Here is a 20,295-nt window from a genome sequence, read left to right as displayed (position 1 = left end):
TGTAAATTTCATTATCTTGTAAAAAGGTTAATACACATCCCTTTTGTTCAATATGTAAAATAGTTACCTGCTCTCCTTTATTTTGAACACAGAATGGTTTCTGTTTAATAGGTGCACTCCAAAAGCCATTTTGTAGTTGAGTGTGTGAATGCTCCTTGAACAATATTTGAAAATTCCTCCCCCCGCCGTTTATCAAACGTATTGTTTATTGCGATCTCCACATGTAACTTTGTAAGCACCTCTGTACATGTATTACATTTTCACCATTATCAGTTTGACTTAAAAGCAATTTTTACATCACATTATTGAAACCAGTTAGTGATTATGTCCAATAATTTACTACTGTATTTTGTCACGCCAAAATTATTCTTCAGATGATCTTTTGTAGTTTTGGTATTATTATTTTCTCTGTTTTCTTTCCATAAATAATCTGTAAATGTCAGCTTAATGAGACAAAAAGAGCTAGCTACCTTAAAGCAAATAGTGTTCGCCAATAGTCATCATGAGTGAGTTCACCCAGTCAGTCATGTGGATTGGGGACAATTTGTGATGTTAGGGTCTTGGGTTAGAGGAAAGTAAGGGCATATACTCTCCAATAGGACACCATCTAATGAAGCACTGTGATGTTCAAACCAACCTTCAATTTGAGGAAAAAAGTCAGGATTTGGGAGTTTTTTAATTTACTTTAATATTAGCAAATTTAATCACACTTATTTTACTGCACATGCATTGTTTTAATATTGTATTTTTCCTTTACTCCTGTGCAAACTTCATTCTCTTTTTTGCATCAAATGTCTCACAATTATACCTCAGGTTTTTATTTCCAGAATACCAAACAGTATCACAAGATAAGAACCATGATGATTTATTGAGACCACATTACAAGTTTTAATCAAGAAACCAACTGTATCAATCACTCACAAACATTAATGCAATCATTGGTAATTGTAATAGAGCTCTGCTTATGTAGTAAAATATGTATGCGTATAATTATGAAAGAGAAAAAGACACCAGTATAACTGAAAGTAATGTAACATTATAAGGGCCATATTTGCTACCACACTCACTGATTTTAAGTAAACAACATTATTTTCAAAAAAAGAGAGAATTGTTTAAGTTTCTTTGTAGTTTGGGGATTTTGATTAATATGGAGGCAGATTACCTAGTGGGAGTCATTTCTAATGGAACCATATTCAAACATCTTAAGAGGCTGTGTGAAGAATGCAGTTTTAATGCAGAGGGTGTTGTACAGTGAGGAGATGTGGTTAAGGAAGAAACTGAATAGTACATTCAACACATTATTTCTAAATAACACAATAAGGAAATAGAGATTTTCAAATGTCTGAGTTGTTGAGTACATGAGGAAGATAAATTAAGTAAAGAACACATTAATTTTTAATGTGATTGTATGCCATAGTACCTTTATGCGAGGCTCTCACTAGAACTTAGTGTGAAACAACAGTCTTAAAGAGAAGGGGTCTACACTCAAGAAAGAGACGTTAAAGATTGCAAAAGAGGTGGCAGAACTTTACCATGTCTTAGAGAACAAACAGAGTTAAAACTACAGGACACTTCAGTAACCAGAAAAGAGAGAGCCATGTCCAATAAAAGGCACTGCAGTTAAGAAAGGCTACATTCTTCAGAGAATATCACAATAAGATGTCAAGGACTCTTTCCTTCATGAAAGCACTGGACAGAAAACCTTCAGAAGATTCTGAGAGAAAAATTGTGCGTGATAAGAAATTCAGGTCATCTAAAGAAAATACGAGGAACTTGAAGAATTAGAAACATCTTTTCAAGAAGAGGTTTTGATGAGAGAGAACTACATTAATAAAGTCTAACATAATCTCAGAAAACTGTCTGTATATCTTCAGGAGACCACAACTTATCAAGAAAATTTCTTAAATACCATCACAGCCACTAGTATTTCAACTGTACCCGCTCAAGAACACAAAATATGAAGATGTGAAATAAGGAAGCGAGAGAATATCCCCTGTACCTAAAAGGTATCAAAGCAGTAATTCAGGAGCTGTGGAAGAAGTTGTGTTTTGGAAAACATCAGCTTTTATCATTACTGGGGTTTTACTCTGAAGCAAGAATTTAAGCCTCATTTCAACATTTGCATTGTTGTTGTACTGGACACCACATTGTGTATTATTTACTGGTTCAATAGTGCAAAATTGAAATGGTTCAGAAAGACCAAAGTTTTAACCAGTTATGAATGGAGGGATTGTACCAAGTGATAGCTGTAGTTCGTGTCATGACTGCGTCCAAAAAATCCTGCCTGTGACTGGTCGCAACAAATACTGGTCTACTTCATATGAAACTTTTGCCAATGAACTAGTCTCATTGTATTGGTGCAACAGTTCACGATTTCGTCACTATTATCCGTTGAGCTAGGTGACGGGAGCTGCACTGTAATCCAATACTGTAAGAGAAGAAAAATATTATATACATACTACTGTTTCTTCTTCAAAAGATGCTTAAAAAGACAATAATAAAATCAAACAAGTATATTTTAAACACGGAAGTGTTTTTTCAGCATATAAAAAAACTGAGGTGTTTAATAACACCATAATATGGTAGGATGGATTTGTGATCCCAAGTAATGAAATTTTTGATAAACTCCTAAATAGTTTTTTTTAATATCTTGAATAAAACACTTCCAGTTAGAACTTGGGGCAATCAAGTGACAAATAAAGTAAAGTGGATCATCCACAGCATTAAGAGTTCCAGTGTAAGAAAAATGCAGCTGCACAGGTAACAAAAATATAGTAGACATTATGATTGTATTGAATTTTGTAGACTTCATAAAATTATAGTTAAAAGAGTTGTCAATGCAAAAAAAATAGAAGGATAATTTTAAATCATAAAAATAATACAAAGGCCGAACAGTCAGTTACTACATCGGTAGTAGTTGTTAAATTCTGTATCCATGAAGTTTGAAAAATAATCCTTGAAGGAAAGGTTATTGTAGGTCCCAACTGAAATACCTGAGTGCTACAATGAAATCTTTACAACTGTAGCAAAATCTGATCTCAATACAACAAATTATCAAAACAAATACCTTTGGTCTTGATGAAAATTCTAAGCACCCGTCTGTGACAGATGTAAAATAAATAAATAAATGCAAACTTAGCATTAAAAACACGGACAGGGCTGCAAAATTAAATTTTTGTTCAATTCTTTTAATTGTGAAGGGTAATTTTCATTCATTGCTGGCCTCTGTTGAAGAATGTGAAGTCAGATTTGGGCTTTCACATATGAAAAAACTGTAATAATGCTACAAAGTACTGTCATATTTATACAATATTAAGATATTTTAATGTAGTAATAAAGACACTTACAGCTATACTAGTAATGTCTAAATAGTTTAAAATTGTAGCCATTAAACAGAATCAAACTGCCCTCATTTATTCATAAAACCTAATCACAATTTAGGTCCAACATATTCCAAGTCTTACAGAGACACTGCACTTTTCCAGTACCATACTGCTTCCTCTTCATATTGAAATTTTGTCTTCAAGATTTTCTTCTATGCTGTTGACCACGTATCTCTTTTTAGAAAGCAAAAGTAGTCAGGCAGCATCCTTCATCCTGTCTTGATAATATGATACTATTTCTTTGATATCTTGATGAGGCCTTTCTCCACATTCGTTACTAACATCTCCAAGATTTTCATGGAAGAAGTTAAGATGACTATGAAGAAAATGGATTTTAACACTCATATTGCATCCTAAATTTTTCAGTTATCTTATCCATGTGCTGGTGCCACCTTAGTTTATTACGGATCTGGATGCCTAGGAACTTTACACATGGAGCATCATTCAATGTGTGCCCATTGAGCTTTATTTTGCTCTCTTTTAAGTCATTTTCATTTGAAACTGAGTAATATGAGTCTTTGTAAGATTAAAGGTTAAGTTGTTTTTTGTGAAACAGTTGTAAGCCTTTTTCTTTATTCTCCTGGTGTATTTGCACCATTCATCAGTATTCTTGTGTCATCAGCATACATCTGTTACTGAAGTACATATACTTTGGGTAGTTGGTCTGTTGAACATACGAAGAAGTCATTACATAGTCAACAGAAAAAGTAGCTGTTGCAGAAAAGAAAATGAAGCTTGTTGGGCAGAAGACAAATAACTGAAGTGAATTTGGGAAAACATTACTATACACAATGAAATCTTTTATGTGAAGCAAATCTCCCACTGTAGATCAAAGGAATGGCCAGGAAGAACACCACACAGAACTACAGAAAAGATTTCAATAATTACAATCAACAAAACTTGACATGTAGCACTTATGTGGTCAGTTTGATAAAATTCTACAGAAAATTATTCAAGAAGCTAAATTGTAAACAACAAAGTTGTATATGAGAGATGATAAAGTTACTAAATGAACTATAAGAAACTACATACATAAGTAGAATACTCATGGAGTGAGAAAAGCAGTAGAGCAGTATAGCTCATTAAAATGCTCTCCAAGCACAACACAGCTTTTGCATCTATGTCTACAAACATACTCTGTAGGCCACCATACGAAGAATGGCAGAGGGTACCTTGTATCATTACTAGCCATTTCCATCCCGTTTCATTCCCAAATGGAGCAAGGCAAAAACGACAATCTATATGCTTCCTTATGAGCTCCGATTTCTCTTCTCTGGCATTTGTGGTGCTCTGATGAGATGTATGTGGGTGACAGCAGGTTTCATACACTATAGTTTCATCAGCAAACAGTTACAGATTGCTGCTTACCCTATCCATCAGATCGTTTACATATACAGAAGACAAGATTGGTACTATCACACTTCCAAAGGGCATTCCTATTTTATCTTTGTCCCCAATGACCACTCATAACCCAGGACAAAATACTGGGTTCCATTACTTAACAAGTCTTTGAGCCACTCACATATATGAGAACCTATCCTTTATGTGCAGACCTTTATTAACAGTCTACAGCGTGACACTGTGCCACGAGCTTTCCAGGAACTTACAAATATGGAAGCTGTCTGTTGAGCTCCATCCATGGTTTGCAGGATATCATGTGAGAAAATATCAAGTTAACTTTTGGATAAGCAATACTTTCTCAATTGGTGTTTATTTGTCGTTAGAGGCTTTTCTCTCTCGAGGTAATGCACTATATTCAAACTCAGAATACTCTCATGAACTCTGCAGCAAACAGATGTTAAGGATTGTACACTTCTTTTACATGGGACTCACCAGCACTTTTCCCAGTCACTTGGAGCTTTGCACCAGGCAAAGGATGCACGATAAATGCAAGCTAAGTAAGGGGGCTATTGGGATACCATCTGGGTCTGTAAACTTCATTGTCTTCAACTCTTTCAGCTGCTTTTCAGTGCCAAGGATGCCTATTTATATATCATCAATAGGGGAGTTTGTGCAGTGGTCAAACAGTAGTATGTCCATACTATCCTCCTGTGTGAAAGATTTTTTTTTAATGTAAAATATAAAACTACTGCTTCTTCTTCTTCTTTCTTCTTACTGCCTTCTAGTGCCACACCAGGCTGGTTTATGAATGACTGGGTAAAAGCCTGCGACTCACTTATCAATTTTATGTAAAACCAGAATTTTCCAAGATGTTTCACTAACTTATGACATGGAAATTGTTGTAAACTTCGTACATTAATCTTTTTACAGACACATGATTTTATACTACCTTTTGACAGTTGACATTTTTGCGTTATTTTTTGAACAGAGTGTGCAATAATGTCTGTTTCCTCAGAAGTTCCTAAATTTTCTTTTTGAACCACTGTGTGCCTTTTCCAGTCTTAATCTACTTACTCTGAACATACTTCTTCAGTATGTGATTTATAACCAGTTGAAATTTTACCTACCACCCCTCTATGTTCATCATACTGCAACTAACTGATGTCCACTCATTATCTTAGTAGTGAGCTAACAACTGCTAATCTACTCTTTCCAGCACAAAAAAAAAAACTACTTCACAAGAATTACTGTCCATACTACCAGCAATAAACACATATACTTCCCAGGAAGCTTCAGGAAGGGAATGGGTGGGATGTCTGTGATATGTCAATTGTGTTCCTCAGACAGGAAGAAACAGCATTCTGAATATAACTACAACATTCTATCAAAACATGTACAGTTGTGCAGGTGCTGATGAAGGAGAGGAACAGTAGTAGTAGGATTAGGAGGAGTTAGAGATGGGCAAACTCGTTCACCTTGGGAACTAGTTCACTGGTGATCGCTCTTTTTTGGGAACCATTCATATATACTCATTCACCGTTCATTTGTGCATGGTATTTGGTTCTTATGAAACTGAAGATGGAAGGCGCCAAGAGAGGGCACTTGTCTCCCCTCTGGAATACAAAGTTTTTATTCATTACAGAATTCTCACACACTTGTAGAAGTAATTTTCATGACTCTGCAAAACCTCTCGTTTAGCCAACTGTAGCATTATGTGGCTGATCACAGTGAAATAATATAAGGTGGCACATGAAAAACTGGCCCTTAATGCAGACTGCTTGCCAATTACGTGCAATTTGTTGACTGCTACAATCAGAATAGATAAGTGTGTAATAATTAGGCAGAAATAAATAACAAGTAAACTAATGCAGTCTAGTACTCGGGGCTGATTTTTCGTTCGCCACCCTGTACCACTGAAATAATATTGTAGAAGTTATTGTATTCTCTTTACAAAATGTGACACCAGACGCTCTATTATGGAGTGCAGGCTTCATACGGTTGTAAGTTGGTCTGCCTTCCATAACAATGAACATGCTGTTTTACCATGGATAAAAAAAAAGACAGAAAATGGCCACTCCTGTGTGCTGTGGCGACTTCCTTTGCATGTGTAATAACAAAAAAACTTGCCATTTATAAGTATATCTTCTGCTGTTTATTGAAGTACGCCAATATGCTCTTTTGTTACCTGAAAAGATGTATGTATGACATACCACATAATTTTTATGTAATTTATGTAATTATAAAATAAATTTAATTACCAGTCATGGACGCTGAATAGAATATGAAAAGAACCACAGTCCAGATTCCAAGAAAGGTTTGAAACAGATCTAGAATAGGCATGCACAGTTAACGAGATGAACAACAACTCGCTACTGAACTAACTAGGAGCAGTCGGCAGTGGAACTGTGAGTGGTCACACAAAGAAAGACGAGACCGGCTGAGGGAGACCAAGACCGAGACAGACGGGAATGGGACTGAGGCTGGTACGAGACCGGCCGACATGCCATAGCGGGAATGAGACCGACTGTTTCCCATTCCCAGAAACTATAAGAAGAAAGCTGCGACCGAAGTGAATTATGAAAGACCTTTCCTTAGAATTCATTCCTCGCTCCTTTCGTTCATCCTGGTGAACTGTTCCTTTAGATCCATTAGTTTGCGAACGACCCATCTCTAGGAGTAGGAGTAGGAGTAGGAGTAGGAGGAGGAGGCCTGTTGATATTCCACTTATAACAGCCGCAAAAATTCAGTATGAACCAACAAAAAATAAAAACAGCAGACTTGGTTCACATGGATTAGATTAGATTAGATTAGTTTTCGTTCCATAGATCCGTGTTGAGGAGATCCTCGTGGATGTGGAACTAATAGTATAAATATATACAACACATCATTTGTTTCTATTAAAAAATTCGTCAATGGAGTAGAAGGAGTTGGCCACTAGTAAGTGTTTCAGGCTCCTTTTAAACTGATCTCTATTTGTAACTAAATTTTTTATGTTTGCTGGCAAATTATTGAAGATGAGTGTTCCTGAGTAGTGGACCCCTTTTTGAACTAAAGTAAGTGCTTTTAAGTCCTTGTGCAGATCATTTTTGTTCCTGGTATTGTATGTATGAACTGAGCTGTTTGTTGGAAAAAGAGATATATTATTTAGGACAAATTTCATTAAGGAGTAAATATACTGAGAGGCAGTAGTTAGTATACCCAGTTCTTTGAGGAGGTTTCTACAAGACGTCCGTGAGTTTACTCCACAAATAATACGTATTACACGCTTTTGGACTCTGAAAACTTTTGTTTGACTTGAAGAGTTCCCCCAAAATATTATACCATATGACATTATGGAATGAAAGTAGGCAAAGTATGCAAGCTTTTTCACTTTTATGTCGCCTATGTCTGCTAACACTCGAATTGCAAATACAGATTTGTTAAGGCGTTTCTGCAGTTCTGTGGTGTGCTCCTCCCAACTGAATTTATTATCAAGTTGTAATCCCAGGAATTTAAGACTGTCAACCTCTTCTATCTGCTCTTCTTCGTACTTTATGCATGTGCTGGGTGGAAAGCTCTTACAGGTTCTGAATTGCATATAGTGAGTCTTTTCGAAGTTTAGTGTCAGTGAGTTGGCTTTAAACCATTTATTAATATCCATGAAAATATCATTAGCAGATCTTTCTAGAACTACACTCGACATACTATTTATTGCAATACTTGTGTCATCTGCAAACAAAACGAACTCCGCTTCTGGCAGTGTAACTGATGAGAGATCATTAATGTACACAAGAAAAAGCAATGGCCCTAAGATGGATCCTTGTGGGACACCACATGTAAATTCTTCCCCTTCTGATGATGACTGATGACTTAGTTCACTAGTCCCTTGCACTGACACCCTTTGTTTCCTGTTAGCGAGGTATGACTTGAACCATTTTGCAGTACTGCCCGTGACACCATAGAATTCTAATTTATTTAAAAGGATGTTGTGGTTTACAAAATCGAATGCCTTTGACAAATAACAGAAAATACCTACTGCTTGTAACTTGTTATTTAATGAATTGAGTACATTTTCACTGTAGGTGTAAATAGCCTTTTCGATATCAGAACCGTTCAGAAATCCAAACTGTGTTCTTGATAATATGTTATTTGTGGTCAGATGGTTGAGAAGCTGCCTGTAGATTACTTTTTCTAAAATTTTTGAGAATGCTGGCAAAAGTGAAATTGGTCTGTAGTTTGATGGCATCTCTTTATCCCCTTTCTTGAATAGAGGCTTAACATCTGCATATTTCAGCCAGTCAGGAAATGTCCCAGTTATAATTGACTGGTTACGCAAGTAACTTAGAATTGTACTAAACTCACAAGAACATGCCTTAATTAACTTTGTTGATATTTCATCGTAACCACTAGAATGCTTTGTTTTTAAATATTTTATTATGGAAGTTATTTCTTTTGGTGATGTGAGTGACATATTCATGTTCCTACAGCCATTTGTAAAGGCTAGTTTCAGATATTCAAGGGCATTATTTACTGATCCTGACAATCCCATTCTATCAGTAATGGATATAAAGTACTTGTTAAATAGATTTACCACACTATGCCCATCGGTTACTAATCTGTCATCTACCCTTAGTGCTATTTGCTCCTGTTCCTTTCTGGTTCTACCAGTCTCCTCTTTCACTATATCCCATATTGTTTTTATTTTGTTCCCTGACATTGCTATCTTCTTCTCGTAGTGTATTTGTTTAGATGCCTGAATTACTTTTTTTAATATTTTACAGTATTCCTTGTATTTAGCTAAATCATCAGCACTGGAGCTATTCTTGGTCGACAGATACATTTTCCTTTTTGTCTTACAGGAAATCTTTATTCCTTGTGTGATCCATGGTTTTATTATAGACTTCTGTTTAATTTGAGTAACTTTTAGAGGAAAACAGTTTTCAAACATGGTACTGACATTGTTCATGAATGTGTTATATTTTTCATTCATGTCATGAGCACAAACACCTGTAATTATAAAAAAGAAGTATGCAGCGTATCCCAAGATGAATGGTCAGTACTAAGGGATATGACACAAGCAATCATTCAAAGCACGAATGTCAATTTTTTAAATGAACACACCGCCATTTGACTGTATTGTTGTTTATTTAATTACGACCTAGGTTTCGGCATTTTATGCCATTTTCAATTGATTGAGTTGATGTCATTAACATACATTGTAGGATATCAAGCTCAAAATTGACCGTGAATTAAGAAAAATATTGGTTCCGCACACAATGTAAGATGTAAAATCATCATCGAAAAATATCAACAAATAATAGTGGGAGCACATCATATTTAGTAAAAGCATGTTTACTTGGTATGAACCATCTTTTATATACCTGTTTTTACTAAATATGGCGTGCTTTCACTATTTTACTCCCAATGATTTTACATCTGGCATTTCATCGGGAGCCAATATTTTTCTTAATTTAAAACCAATTTTGAGCTTGATGTCCTACAACATATGTTAATGACATCAGCTCAATCACTTGAGCTTGATGTCCTACAATATATATATATATATATATATATATATATATATATATATATATATATATATATATATATATATATTAATGTCATTAACTCAATCACTTGAAAATGGCATAAAAGGCCGAAACCTAGGTCGTAATTAAATAAAAAACAAGACAGTCAAATGGTAGTGTGTTCACTTAAAGAATATTGTATGATTGTTGCTCAGCAACATAAAAAATACCTAGTAAACATGGCCTCTATGAAAGAGCTATGAGCCCTTAAACTTCTACATTGTGAAACAAATCACTTCTATAGTAAGCTCTTTGCTTTCCATATTTTGGGAGCAGATAGTATGGACCAAAACAAAAAAAAATTGTCTAGTAAACATGGACTCTAAAATGAATAACTTAAAAGCTAGGAGGACTTGTTGACCAGGAGAGATGTTGTCACAGTAGTGAAGAAGAACAAGTATTCACAGCTCTTAAGGTGTGCACTTGAGACCCCATGTTTATTGGATTTTTTTTTCTTTCTTGTTTTGGTCCATACTACCACCTCTGCAAAACTGGGTAACAAAGAGCTTGCAGTAGACGAGATTTCTTAGTTGATGAAGGTTTCTTGGGTCTCCAGCCGTATGGTAGCGTTGATATCTCACGAATCTCTCCAAGAATCTCGACACTTCGTCAGAAGATGGGTAGTATGACACTTCCCAAAACGTTGTGAGATATCAGCGTTACCACCCGGCTGGAGACCCGAGAAACCTTCATCAATAGTTCACACTGGGAAAGCCTACAGTCACATATACGACACCTCTACGGCAAGATTTGGTAGATTTGTTGCACAGTATCGAATATGAAGAAGTGCTCATCGCTCTTAAGGTACGCATTTTCGAGGCCATGGTTACTAGACTGACCAGCCTGTTTTGCTTTCAATGATTGCTCCTGTCATATTCCTGAATACTGACAATTCCTCATGGAATACACAACTGAACAATTAAAAATTTACTTTCACAATGTTCATGAAGTTTCTTAAATCTCCTGTAGCTCTTAAGTTCCAGCACTAATCCATCTTTCACTCAATGATACCTTTGCATGTTAAAAATGTTTGTGATCTTTAAACAAACAATCACAAAAAGATTATACAATAATAGTAACACAGGAGCCAAACTAAGAACGAATGCAGTGTCTTCAAACATTTTCTTTCAAATGGAACTATCCTTTCCCCCTCCCTCCTGCCCATTTTCCCTCCTCTCCAGAACACCAAGTCTCATTGAGTTGCACTTAGTGATACAAATATTTCACACAGTCGTTAAGATATTGCAGAGTATAAATGCATTTAAAATCCAGAGTCTTCTGTTGTTATTATGGTGTGTTGAGTGGCACTCAACTCTCAAGTTTTGGCACTGTCAATAGACAGATGCATTGCTGAGATTCCTTATTGGCTTTCTAGTGCAGTTGGGCATTCAGTAAAATGCAGTGGACTCTCCAAGTACAAGATCACATCTATTGGCATCAATCTTTTTTGCATTATTATAGATGTTGCAAGAACTATTACTTTGGATGCTATGTGGTAATATCTTTAATTCACAATTGTTTCCTTGCAGTAAAACTGGGGTTTTAAAAAGCCTTTTCACACTACCGATGTTGATGCAATGAATTAGATACTTTTCCTCAGAAACTTATCTTCATAAAGTTCTGTTGATTTGGTTCATTTTAGCATCATTCTTCATAAATTAATATTTTCCTAGCATTTCTGTGTTTCTAAAAATAGTTTCAACCTAAAGTTAGATTTAGAAACTAACTGAAAATGTAGGTATTTTATACATTATGTACTGTAAATTATTGAAGGCATACCTCAAAGTAAACTTGATCTATGGAGTTAGTTGTCACAGCAAGCAATGCTCAAACCTTTTAATTAGCCAAGTATGTCTTATCCTTCTTCTAATAATTTCCGGGTATGCAGCCGGATCCCGTAGACATTATACCACGATATTTCGGCCCAGAGACGTCTGGCCATCATCAGGTCAGTACAAAACTACTGAAGAGCCCAGGTGCAGTCGCGGTATTTATGCCGAATCTCGCGCACACGAAATGTACTGGCATCCTACAGCGCATGCGTCAAGTGTTGACATGCGCGGCAAAGCCGAGTTGTATGTGCTACCTGCAGTGGTGAAAGTAAAAGATCATCTAGTCATTGAGTATCGAATGACGCTGTTTATTCTGCTGTGATTGTATAATTTTAATAACAGGATTCCCATTTTTATCCAGCTGAAAGCTGGACATAGTTCCACTGATTCTTTGATTACGGAATCCCAAAATCCGGAAATCGGAGCTAAAAGTTTCGTTCTATTCCATTCCATTGAATGTCCCAAAGAAATACAGTGCTCTGCTACTGCCGATTTTGATGGTTGCCGCAGACGGGTGTATCTTTCATGTTCTGTACATCGTTCATGGACAGTTATTGTCGTCTGGCCAATATATGCAGAGCCACATTCACAGGGAATTTTGTAGACGCCTGCTTTCTTCAGTTGTAAATCGTCTTTAACAGATCCAATTAGGGCCCGGTTCTTTGCTGGTGGACAGAAGATAACCTCGATTTCATTTTTCTTCAGTAATCTGCCTATTTTCGACGACACATTCCCGGCGTACGGAAGGAACGCAGTTGATTTATAGTCGTCATCAGCATCCTCAGTGCGTTGCTTCTTGTTATGATAGTTGCGCATGGCCTTCCTTATTTGGCGTGAAGTGTACACATTCTCTTTAAAAACCTTCTCCAAGTGTTCTAATTCTGTGTGGAGGTTTCCATCATCCGATATTACATGCTCTCGATGTATTAAGGTATTGAGAACACCGGCTGTTTGTGCTGGGTGATGGCAGCTTGACACCTGGAGGTACAGATCTGCGTGAGTTGGTTTCCTGTACACAGAATGTCCTAATGACCTAACATTTTTATAGCATACTAGCATGTCTAGAAATGGTAAAGTGCCATCTTTTTCAATCTCCATCATGAATTTGATGTTCTCATGTAATGAGTTTAAGTGATGAAAGAATGTCTCCAGTTCCTGTCTGCCAAGAGGCCATAAAACAAAAGTATCATCTATGTACCACCAGAAGACTGTAGGCTTTGAAACAGGAGACTCAAGTGCTTTCTCCTCAAAGTCCTCCATAAAGAGATTAGCTCCCACAGGGGACAAAGGGTTCCCCATGGCGACGCCGTCTGTTTGTTCAAAGAATTCATCATTGGATAAAAAGTACGTTGAGGAGAGTATATGTTCAAATAAGGCCGTCGTTCTGCACTGAATAAGTTACCACTAAGATGTAACGTTTCCATTAAAGGCACTTTGGTAAAAAGTGAGAAAACATCAAAGTTGACTAATAAATCCGAGCTGCTAAGCTTAACTTCCTTCAAGTGACTGACAAAATCCCCAGAATTACGTATATGGTGGCAACACTTACCCACGTACGGCTTTAGTAGCGATGCCAGATACTTTGCTGTACAATAGGTCGCAGCACCAATATTACTCACTATTAATTGTAGTGGGGCACCATCCTTGTGTATCTTGGGAAGACCATAGAGTCTTTAGTGGTACTGCATTGTGTGGTCTCAATCTCTTGATAACTTGTTCAGGTAGAGAACATGTCAACACCCGACACATGCGCTGTAGGATGCCAGTACATTTCGCATGCACGAGATTCAGCATAAATACCGCGACTGCACCTGGGCTCTTCAGTAGTTGTGTACTCACCTGATGATGTCCGGACGTCTCTGGGCTGAAATACTGTGGCAGAATGTTGACAGAATCCGGCTGCATACCCGGAAATTATTAGAAGAAGAAATGCACCAGGAAAATTTCAGAAGTCAAATGCCTTATCCTAGCAATGCGTATTTCTCACAACAGTAGTATTAACTTTTGGATGGTGCTCCACCCTTCCATTGGCAGAATGGAAATATATGAATTTTAAATAATTTTTTACTTAACTTCCTATCAGGTCTAAGACATTTTCAAGACACCAAATTTACCTTATTGACAAAAACAACTTTCATTCTGAACAACGGCATTAGTCCACTTTTGAAGAAAAGTGTTGGACGTCAGTTTTGAGCCCCTTGTGACTATTTGTACAAGTGAAAGCACATCAGGAATATCTTTAATACACCAAAAGATATTTGACATGATACAGTGGCACATCTTGTACATATCATTTTTCTTCAGCCTGCCCCCAGTAGCTGAGCGGTCAGCGCGACAGAAATTCAATCCTCAGGGCCCGGGTTCGATTCCTGGCTGGGTCGGAGATTTTCTCCACTCAGGGACTGGGTGTTGTGTTGTCCTAATCATCATCATTTCATCCCCATCGACACGCAAGTCGCCAAAGTGGCGTCAGATTGAAAGACTTGCACCCGGCAAAAGGTCTACCCGATGGGAGGCCCTAGTCATACAACATTTTTTTCTTCAAAGTTTTAATGATTTTCTCATGAAAGGATCATTTTAGCTATGAGTGGTTTACTATGTTTATGCTGTTCAAGACAAGAATCATCTGTAAATGACATTGTTCTTTTAAGAATGTATGTATTTCCTTCAAGTTTCTTGAGAGTTCTTTCCTTTACTCGTCAAAGTATAGGCTTAAACATCTTAACAACAGTGTCATGACACTTTAATAATAAAATATAAATAGCAGCTTGAAATACTGCATCTGAACAGAAATAGGAGAAATTTCAGGTAACTCTTTGGATTAGTTAGTTGGTTGATTTGGAGGAGGGGAGCAAACAGCGAGGTCATCGGCCCCATCGGATTAGGGGAGGATGTGGAAGGAAGTCGGCCACAGACTTGCAAAAGAGGCATCCCGGAATTTGCCTGAATTGATTTAGAGAAATCACGGAAAGCCTAAAACAGGATGACCAGACATGGGTTTGATCCATCGTCTGCCCAAATGGGAGTCCAGTGTGCTAACCACTTTGAACTTTAGAGATACTTATGTTACAATTAATGCTTTCCACTAAACTGTTCCACAGAACGTACCACTGCGACCATGTGCATCAGTCAGAGAAGTGTCAGCTCCCAGCTTCATCAAAAGATGAACAACGTCACTCTGTTTCTCACGAGCTGCAACATGTAATGGTGTCACTCTATCAATGTCTGAAACACTGTTAACATCTGCTCCTAGTTCTTTCACCAGGAACTCAATCACCAATACACTTCCTGTGCGTGCAGCATGATGAAGTGCACTCAGTCCTTTCTTGTCCTTGTCACCTAGGGCATCATAATATGACAGGATAACCTTCACTGTTTCCAAGCTTCCACTAGCAGCTGCGTCAAGGAAAGGTGAAACACCACACATGTCAGTACAACTCAGCATCTCCCTGCAGCCACACTCTGAGCTCAAAAGGAACTGTAGTACTGATGCCCTACCATGGAGAGCTGAAAGAAAAATTTGCAAGACACACTTATATCAATCATAGCATTGATAAAAGAGAAGTAGGCTTTATCAGCCTTAACATGTAGAGTAAGTTATGTAGACAAAACTGCAGAAAAACAGAACATTATTTGCCTTCCAGTTTCAATGCCTTTAGGTATAGAGATATTTTAAGAAATGGGACAGCTGCAATGCAGTGAAAGAATATTTACAGTTTTCTTTCACTGTATGCTTGATTATCAAGAACCATGAAAGGGTCCATGTTGAAATAATAATATCAAGTGCCACTCTATGGCACCATTAAATCTGAAAGTTGTGTGTGAAATTACATGCCACTCCAAAATTCAACAGTGTCTCTTTTATAAATTCCTTTTTGTAAAAATTCCCCCACAAAGAAATTACATCCAGCCCAACAATGAGCTGCACTGGTCCAAATAAACAATTCCAAAAACAAAGCAGTCATACAGTGTGACATTTTTATGCATACAGAAACACCGCCTGCTAAAAGACACATAATTTGCAGAAGAAACAGCCTCTTCTATCTTTTGTTTGACCAGAAGTTTAGTCAATAATTAATGTCAATTTTTTGTTTATATAACAACCTTCAAAAACCACCTGTAGCCCGAACAGGCAGCCGTGCATGATCTGCACAGAAGGTTCAAGTTGAGAAAGAAAACCTTGTGGCCAACATGTGTCATCAGGTGAAGCAGTTTCATGAAATACTTATAATGTGATGTTCTGTGCATGAATCAGTTAGTTTTATGTTCTCTTAACTTTCATTTGTGAGCTAAAGAAAAGCAGTGATAGCTTTGTAAATACTGGTCTGCATGAAAAATGATTCATGGACTTTTATTCTTTCCAGCATTATCCGCACATCTTTGTTTATCTGTACACAATGAAAAGTCACCCTGTATAATATTGTGCATTCAAGACTGATATCTGATAAGGCTCCAGAACTAGTCTCAGTTATAAACACATAATGCCCACATAGTACTAGGAACAGAAAGCTGGCTGAAACCAAATGCTAATAGCAATGGAGTTCTAAATTCTGACTGCAAATTATATTGGACAGGTAGGGATTCCAATTTACCAGATGCAGACTGGGAGACTCAAATTATTAGAGTGAGTACTATGGACAGGGTATCATGTCAGGCAGTAGTAGCCGACCGAGACAGACGCAGCAACAGGGAAGTAACAGCTTTTGTGACATTTCTGAGTTCCTAACCGGGAGCGAATTTTATTATATCATCTGTGTGCTTTAATAGTTTAGTTTCTTGAGTTTCTGCATGTAAATTTAATATCTAATAGCCACAGGTCTCCCATTTTCATTTGCGTCGGAAAGTAAACAGATTTTGCGACATATTACAAGTTCCTAATCAGGGGCACATTATTTAGTTTCATCTGAGTGCTTCGGTAGTTAGGTTTTTGAATATCTGCGTATTATTAGACACAGTTCGTGCGTTTTCGTCAGGGTCTACAGTAGAGTTGCGCAATACGTGCCAATAGTCCATTTATCTGCATAGTTTAGTTTTCCACAGTCTTTAGTATGGACAGGGACAGCGATTGTTGTGTGCAGATGCAAGCAGAGTTGGTGAGACTTCGCTCTCAGCTTCAGGCTGTGATGGCTTCGGATGCACAGCTTGAGGCTGCAGTGGATGGGCACCACTGTTGTGGGCTGGCTGTGGGAATCCAACGAACGTACAGCATATCAGAGTCCTCCGATCGGTCCTTGCCAGTGGCCAACCCAGTTACAGCTCGCACTGAGGCTACCCCTCACCTGTGGTCAAGTGGGAGGTCGCCCCGGGGCAAAGCAGGTGGCGAAAGACTTCCCAGGCGGCCGCTGTCTGGCTGACACTGTTGCTGAGCCAGATGCTGTCGCCTGTCCTGTTTCAGAGGAAACCACTCAGCCTGCAAGACCCGAGCAATCACAGAGGGTGGGATTATTGGTAGTTGGGAGCTCCAACATTAGGCGCGTTATGAGGCACCTTAGGGACTTGGCTGACAAGAAGTGTAAAAAAACCAATGTGCACTCCGTGTGCATGCTGGGTGGAGTCATTCCAGATGTGGAAAGGGTCCTCCCGGATGCCATGAAGAGCACAGCGTGCAACAAACTGCAGGTGGTTGCTCACGTCGGTACCAATGATGTGTGTCACTTTGGATCAGAAGAGATTCTCTCTGGTTTCGAGCGGCTAACTGAAGTGGTAAAGGCTGCCAGTCTTGATTGCAAGATGAAAGCAGAGCTGATCATTTGCACCATAGTCGACAGGACTGATTGCGGACCTCCGGTACAGAGCCGAGTGGAGGGTCTGAATCAGAGGCCAGGATGGTACTGCGACTGTGTAGGCTGCAGATTCTTCGACTTTCGCCAAAATGTGGTTGGGTTTCAGTTTATGCTGAATAGGTCAGGAGTCCACTATATGCAGGAGACGGCTACACGGGTAGCAGGGGCTGTGTGGAATGGACTGGGCTGTTTTTTAGGTTAGAGGGTCTCAGAAAAACACAAGAACAGCTTCAGTCACAAAGGGTGCAGGATGAACACAGGAAGAACATAGATACAGGAACTATTGGTATAACAGTTGTAAATTTTTGTAGCTGTGTTGGGAAAGTACCAGAGCTCCAAGCGCTAATAGAAAGTACTGATGCTCAAATCATAGACACTGAAAGCTGGCTAAAGCTGGATATAAGCTCAGCCGAAAGGCTAGGCTAAACACGGTTGGCAGTGGCGTGTTTGTTGCTGTCAGAAGTAATTTTAGTTATCGCAAAATTGAAGTAGATACTTCCTGTGAGTTAGTATAGGCAGAGGTCATTGTTGGCAACAGGAATAAAATAATAATGGGATCCATTTACCGACCTCTCAATTCAGATGATACAATTGCTGAAAGGTTCAAAGAAAACCTGAGTTATTTCAAAAATGTACCTGACTCATACGATAACAGTTGGTGGTGACTTTAATTTACCCTCGATATGTAGGCAAAAATACATGTTTAAGTCTGGAGGTACGTATAAAACATCATCTGAAATTGTGCTAAATGCATGCTCTCAAAATTATTTCGAGCAATTAGTTCACGAGCCCACGCAAATAGTAAACAGTTGTGAAAACACACTTGACCTCTTACCAACAAATAATCCTGAGTTAATAATGAGCATCAAAACTGATTCAGGGATTAGTGAACACAGGGTTGTCGTAGCGAGATTGAATATTGTAATCCGCAAATACTTGAAAAATAAGTGAAAAATATACCTATCCAAAAAGCAGATAAAAATTCACATGGCGACTTCCTGAGAGACTCATTCTAAATTAATAATATAAGTGTAGACCAGATGTGGCTTAAATTCGAAGAAATAGTATCGGCAGCAATTGAGAGATTTATTCCAAATAAATTAACAAACAGCGGAGCTGATCCTCCTTGGTATGCAAAACGGGCTAGAACATTGTTGCAGAAACAATGAAACAAACATGCCAAATTTAAATAGATGCAAAATCCTCAAGATTGGAAATCTTTTACAGTAGCTCGAAATTTAGCGCGGACTTCAATGTGAGATGCTTATAACAGTTTCCACAACGAAACTGTCTTGAAACCTGGCAGAAAATCAAAAGAGATTCTGGTCGTATGTGTAGTATGTTAGCGGCAAGAAACAATCAATGCCTTCTCTGCGCGATAGCAATGGAGTAAATATTCCAGAGATTGAATCAAGAACAGCTGCCAACATGAATAACTTGGAAGTAAATATCGTTGGAGTAGTCAAGCAACTTAAATCACTTAATAAAAGCAAGTCTTCTAGTCCAGACCATACACCAATTAGGTTCCTTTCTGAGTATGCTGATGCATTAGCTCCAAACTTAACAATCATATACAACCATTCGCTCAACGAAAGATCCGTACCCAAAGACTGGAAAGTTACACAGGTCACACCAATATTCAAGAAAGGTAGTAGGAATAATCTACTAAATTACAGGTCCATATTGTTAATGTCGATATGCAGCAGGGTTTTGGAACATATATTGTGTTCGAACATCATGAATTACCTCGAAGAAAACGTTCTATTGACACACAGTCAACATGGCTCTTTATTCACATGAAGTGTTGAGTGCTATTGACAAGGGATTTCAGATAGATTCCCTATTTATGGGTTTCCACACAAGTGGCGCATAGCAAAACTGCGTGCTTATGGAATATCGTCTCAGTTATGTAAGTGGATTTGTGATTTCCTGTCAGAGAGGTCACAGTTTGTAGAGATTGACAGAAAGTCATTGAGTAAAACAGAAGTGATTTCTGGCGTTCCCCAAGGAGGTGTTATAGGCCCTTTGCTGTTCCTTATCTACATAAACGATTTGGGAGACAATCTGAGTAGCCATCTTTGGTTGTCTGCAGATGATGCTGTCGTTTCTTGACTAATAAAGTCATCAGAAGATCAAAAGAAACAGCAAAACAATTTAGAAAACATATCTGAATAATGAAAGGTGTGAGGTCATCCACATGAGTGCTAAAAGGAACTCATTAAACTTCAGTTACACGATAAATCAGTCTAATCTAAAAGGCATAAATTCAACTGAATACCTCGGTATTACAATTACGAACAACTTAAATTGGAAGGAACACACAGAAAATGTTGTGGGGAAGGCTAACCAAAGACTGCGTTTTATTGGCAGGGCACTTAGAAAATGTAAC

The 20,295-nt window shown here is 37.9% G+C and overlaps 1 protein-coding gene across 1 annotated transcript in view; it reads right to left on the bottom strand.

Moving 5' to 3' along the window:
- Positions 1–844: 844 nt before the first annotated feature.
- LOC126298812 (ankyrin repeat domain-containing protein 16-like) overlaps positions 845–20,295 on the bottom strand; it is a 105,078-nt gene continuing 85,627 nt past the window's right edge. Inside the window, exons 6-7 of the mRNA XM_049990277.1 lie at positions 15,232–15,630; positions 845–2,428 (exon numbers count right to left, since the gene is read on the bottom strand). Coding sequence (XP_049846234.1) covers positions 2,397–2,428; positions 15,232–15,630 — 431 coding nt within the window. The 3' untranslated portion in view covers positions 845–2,396. The remainder of the gene's footprint in view (positions 2,429–15,231; positions 15,631–20,295) is intronic.

The sequence above is a fragment of the Schistocerca gregaria genome, chromosome X, assembly GCF_023897955.1.
Source record: "Schistocerca gregaria isolate iqSchGreg1 chromosome X, iqSchGreg1.2, whole genome shotgun sequence".
Taxonomy (NCBI): Eukaryota; Metazoa; Arthropoda; class Insecta; order Orthoptera; family Acrididae; genus Schistocerca; species Schistocerca gregaria.
The sequence above is the reverse complement of the archived record's forward strand: the minus strand, read 5'-3'. Positions and strand labels throughout refer to the sequence as shown.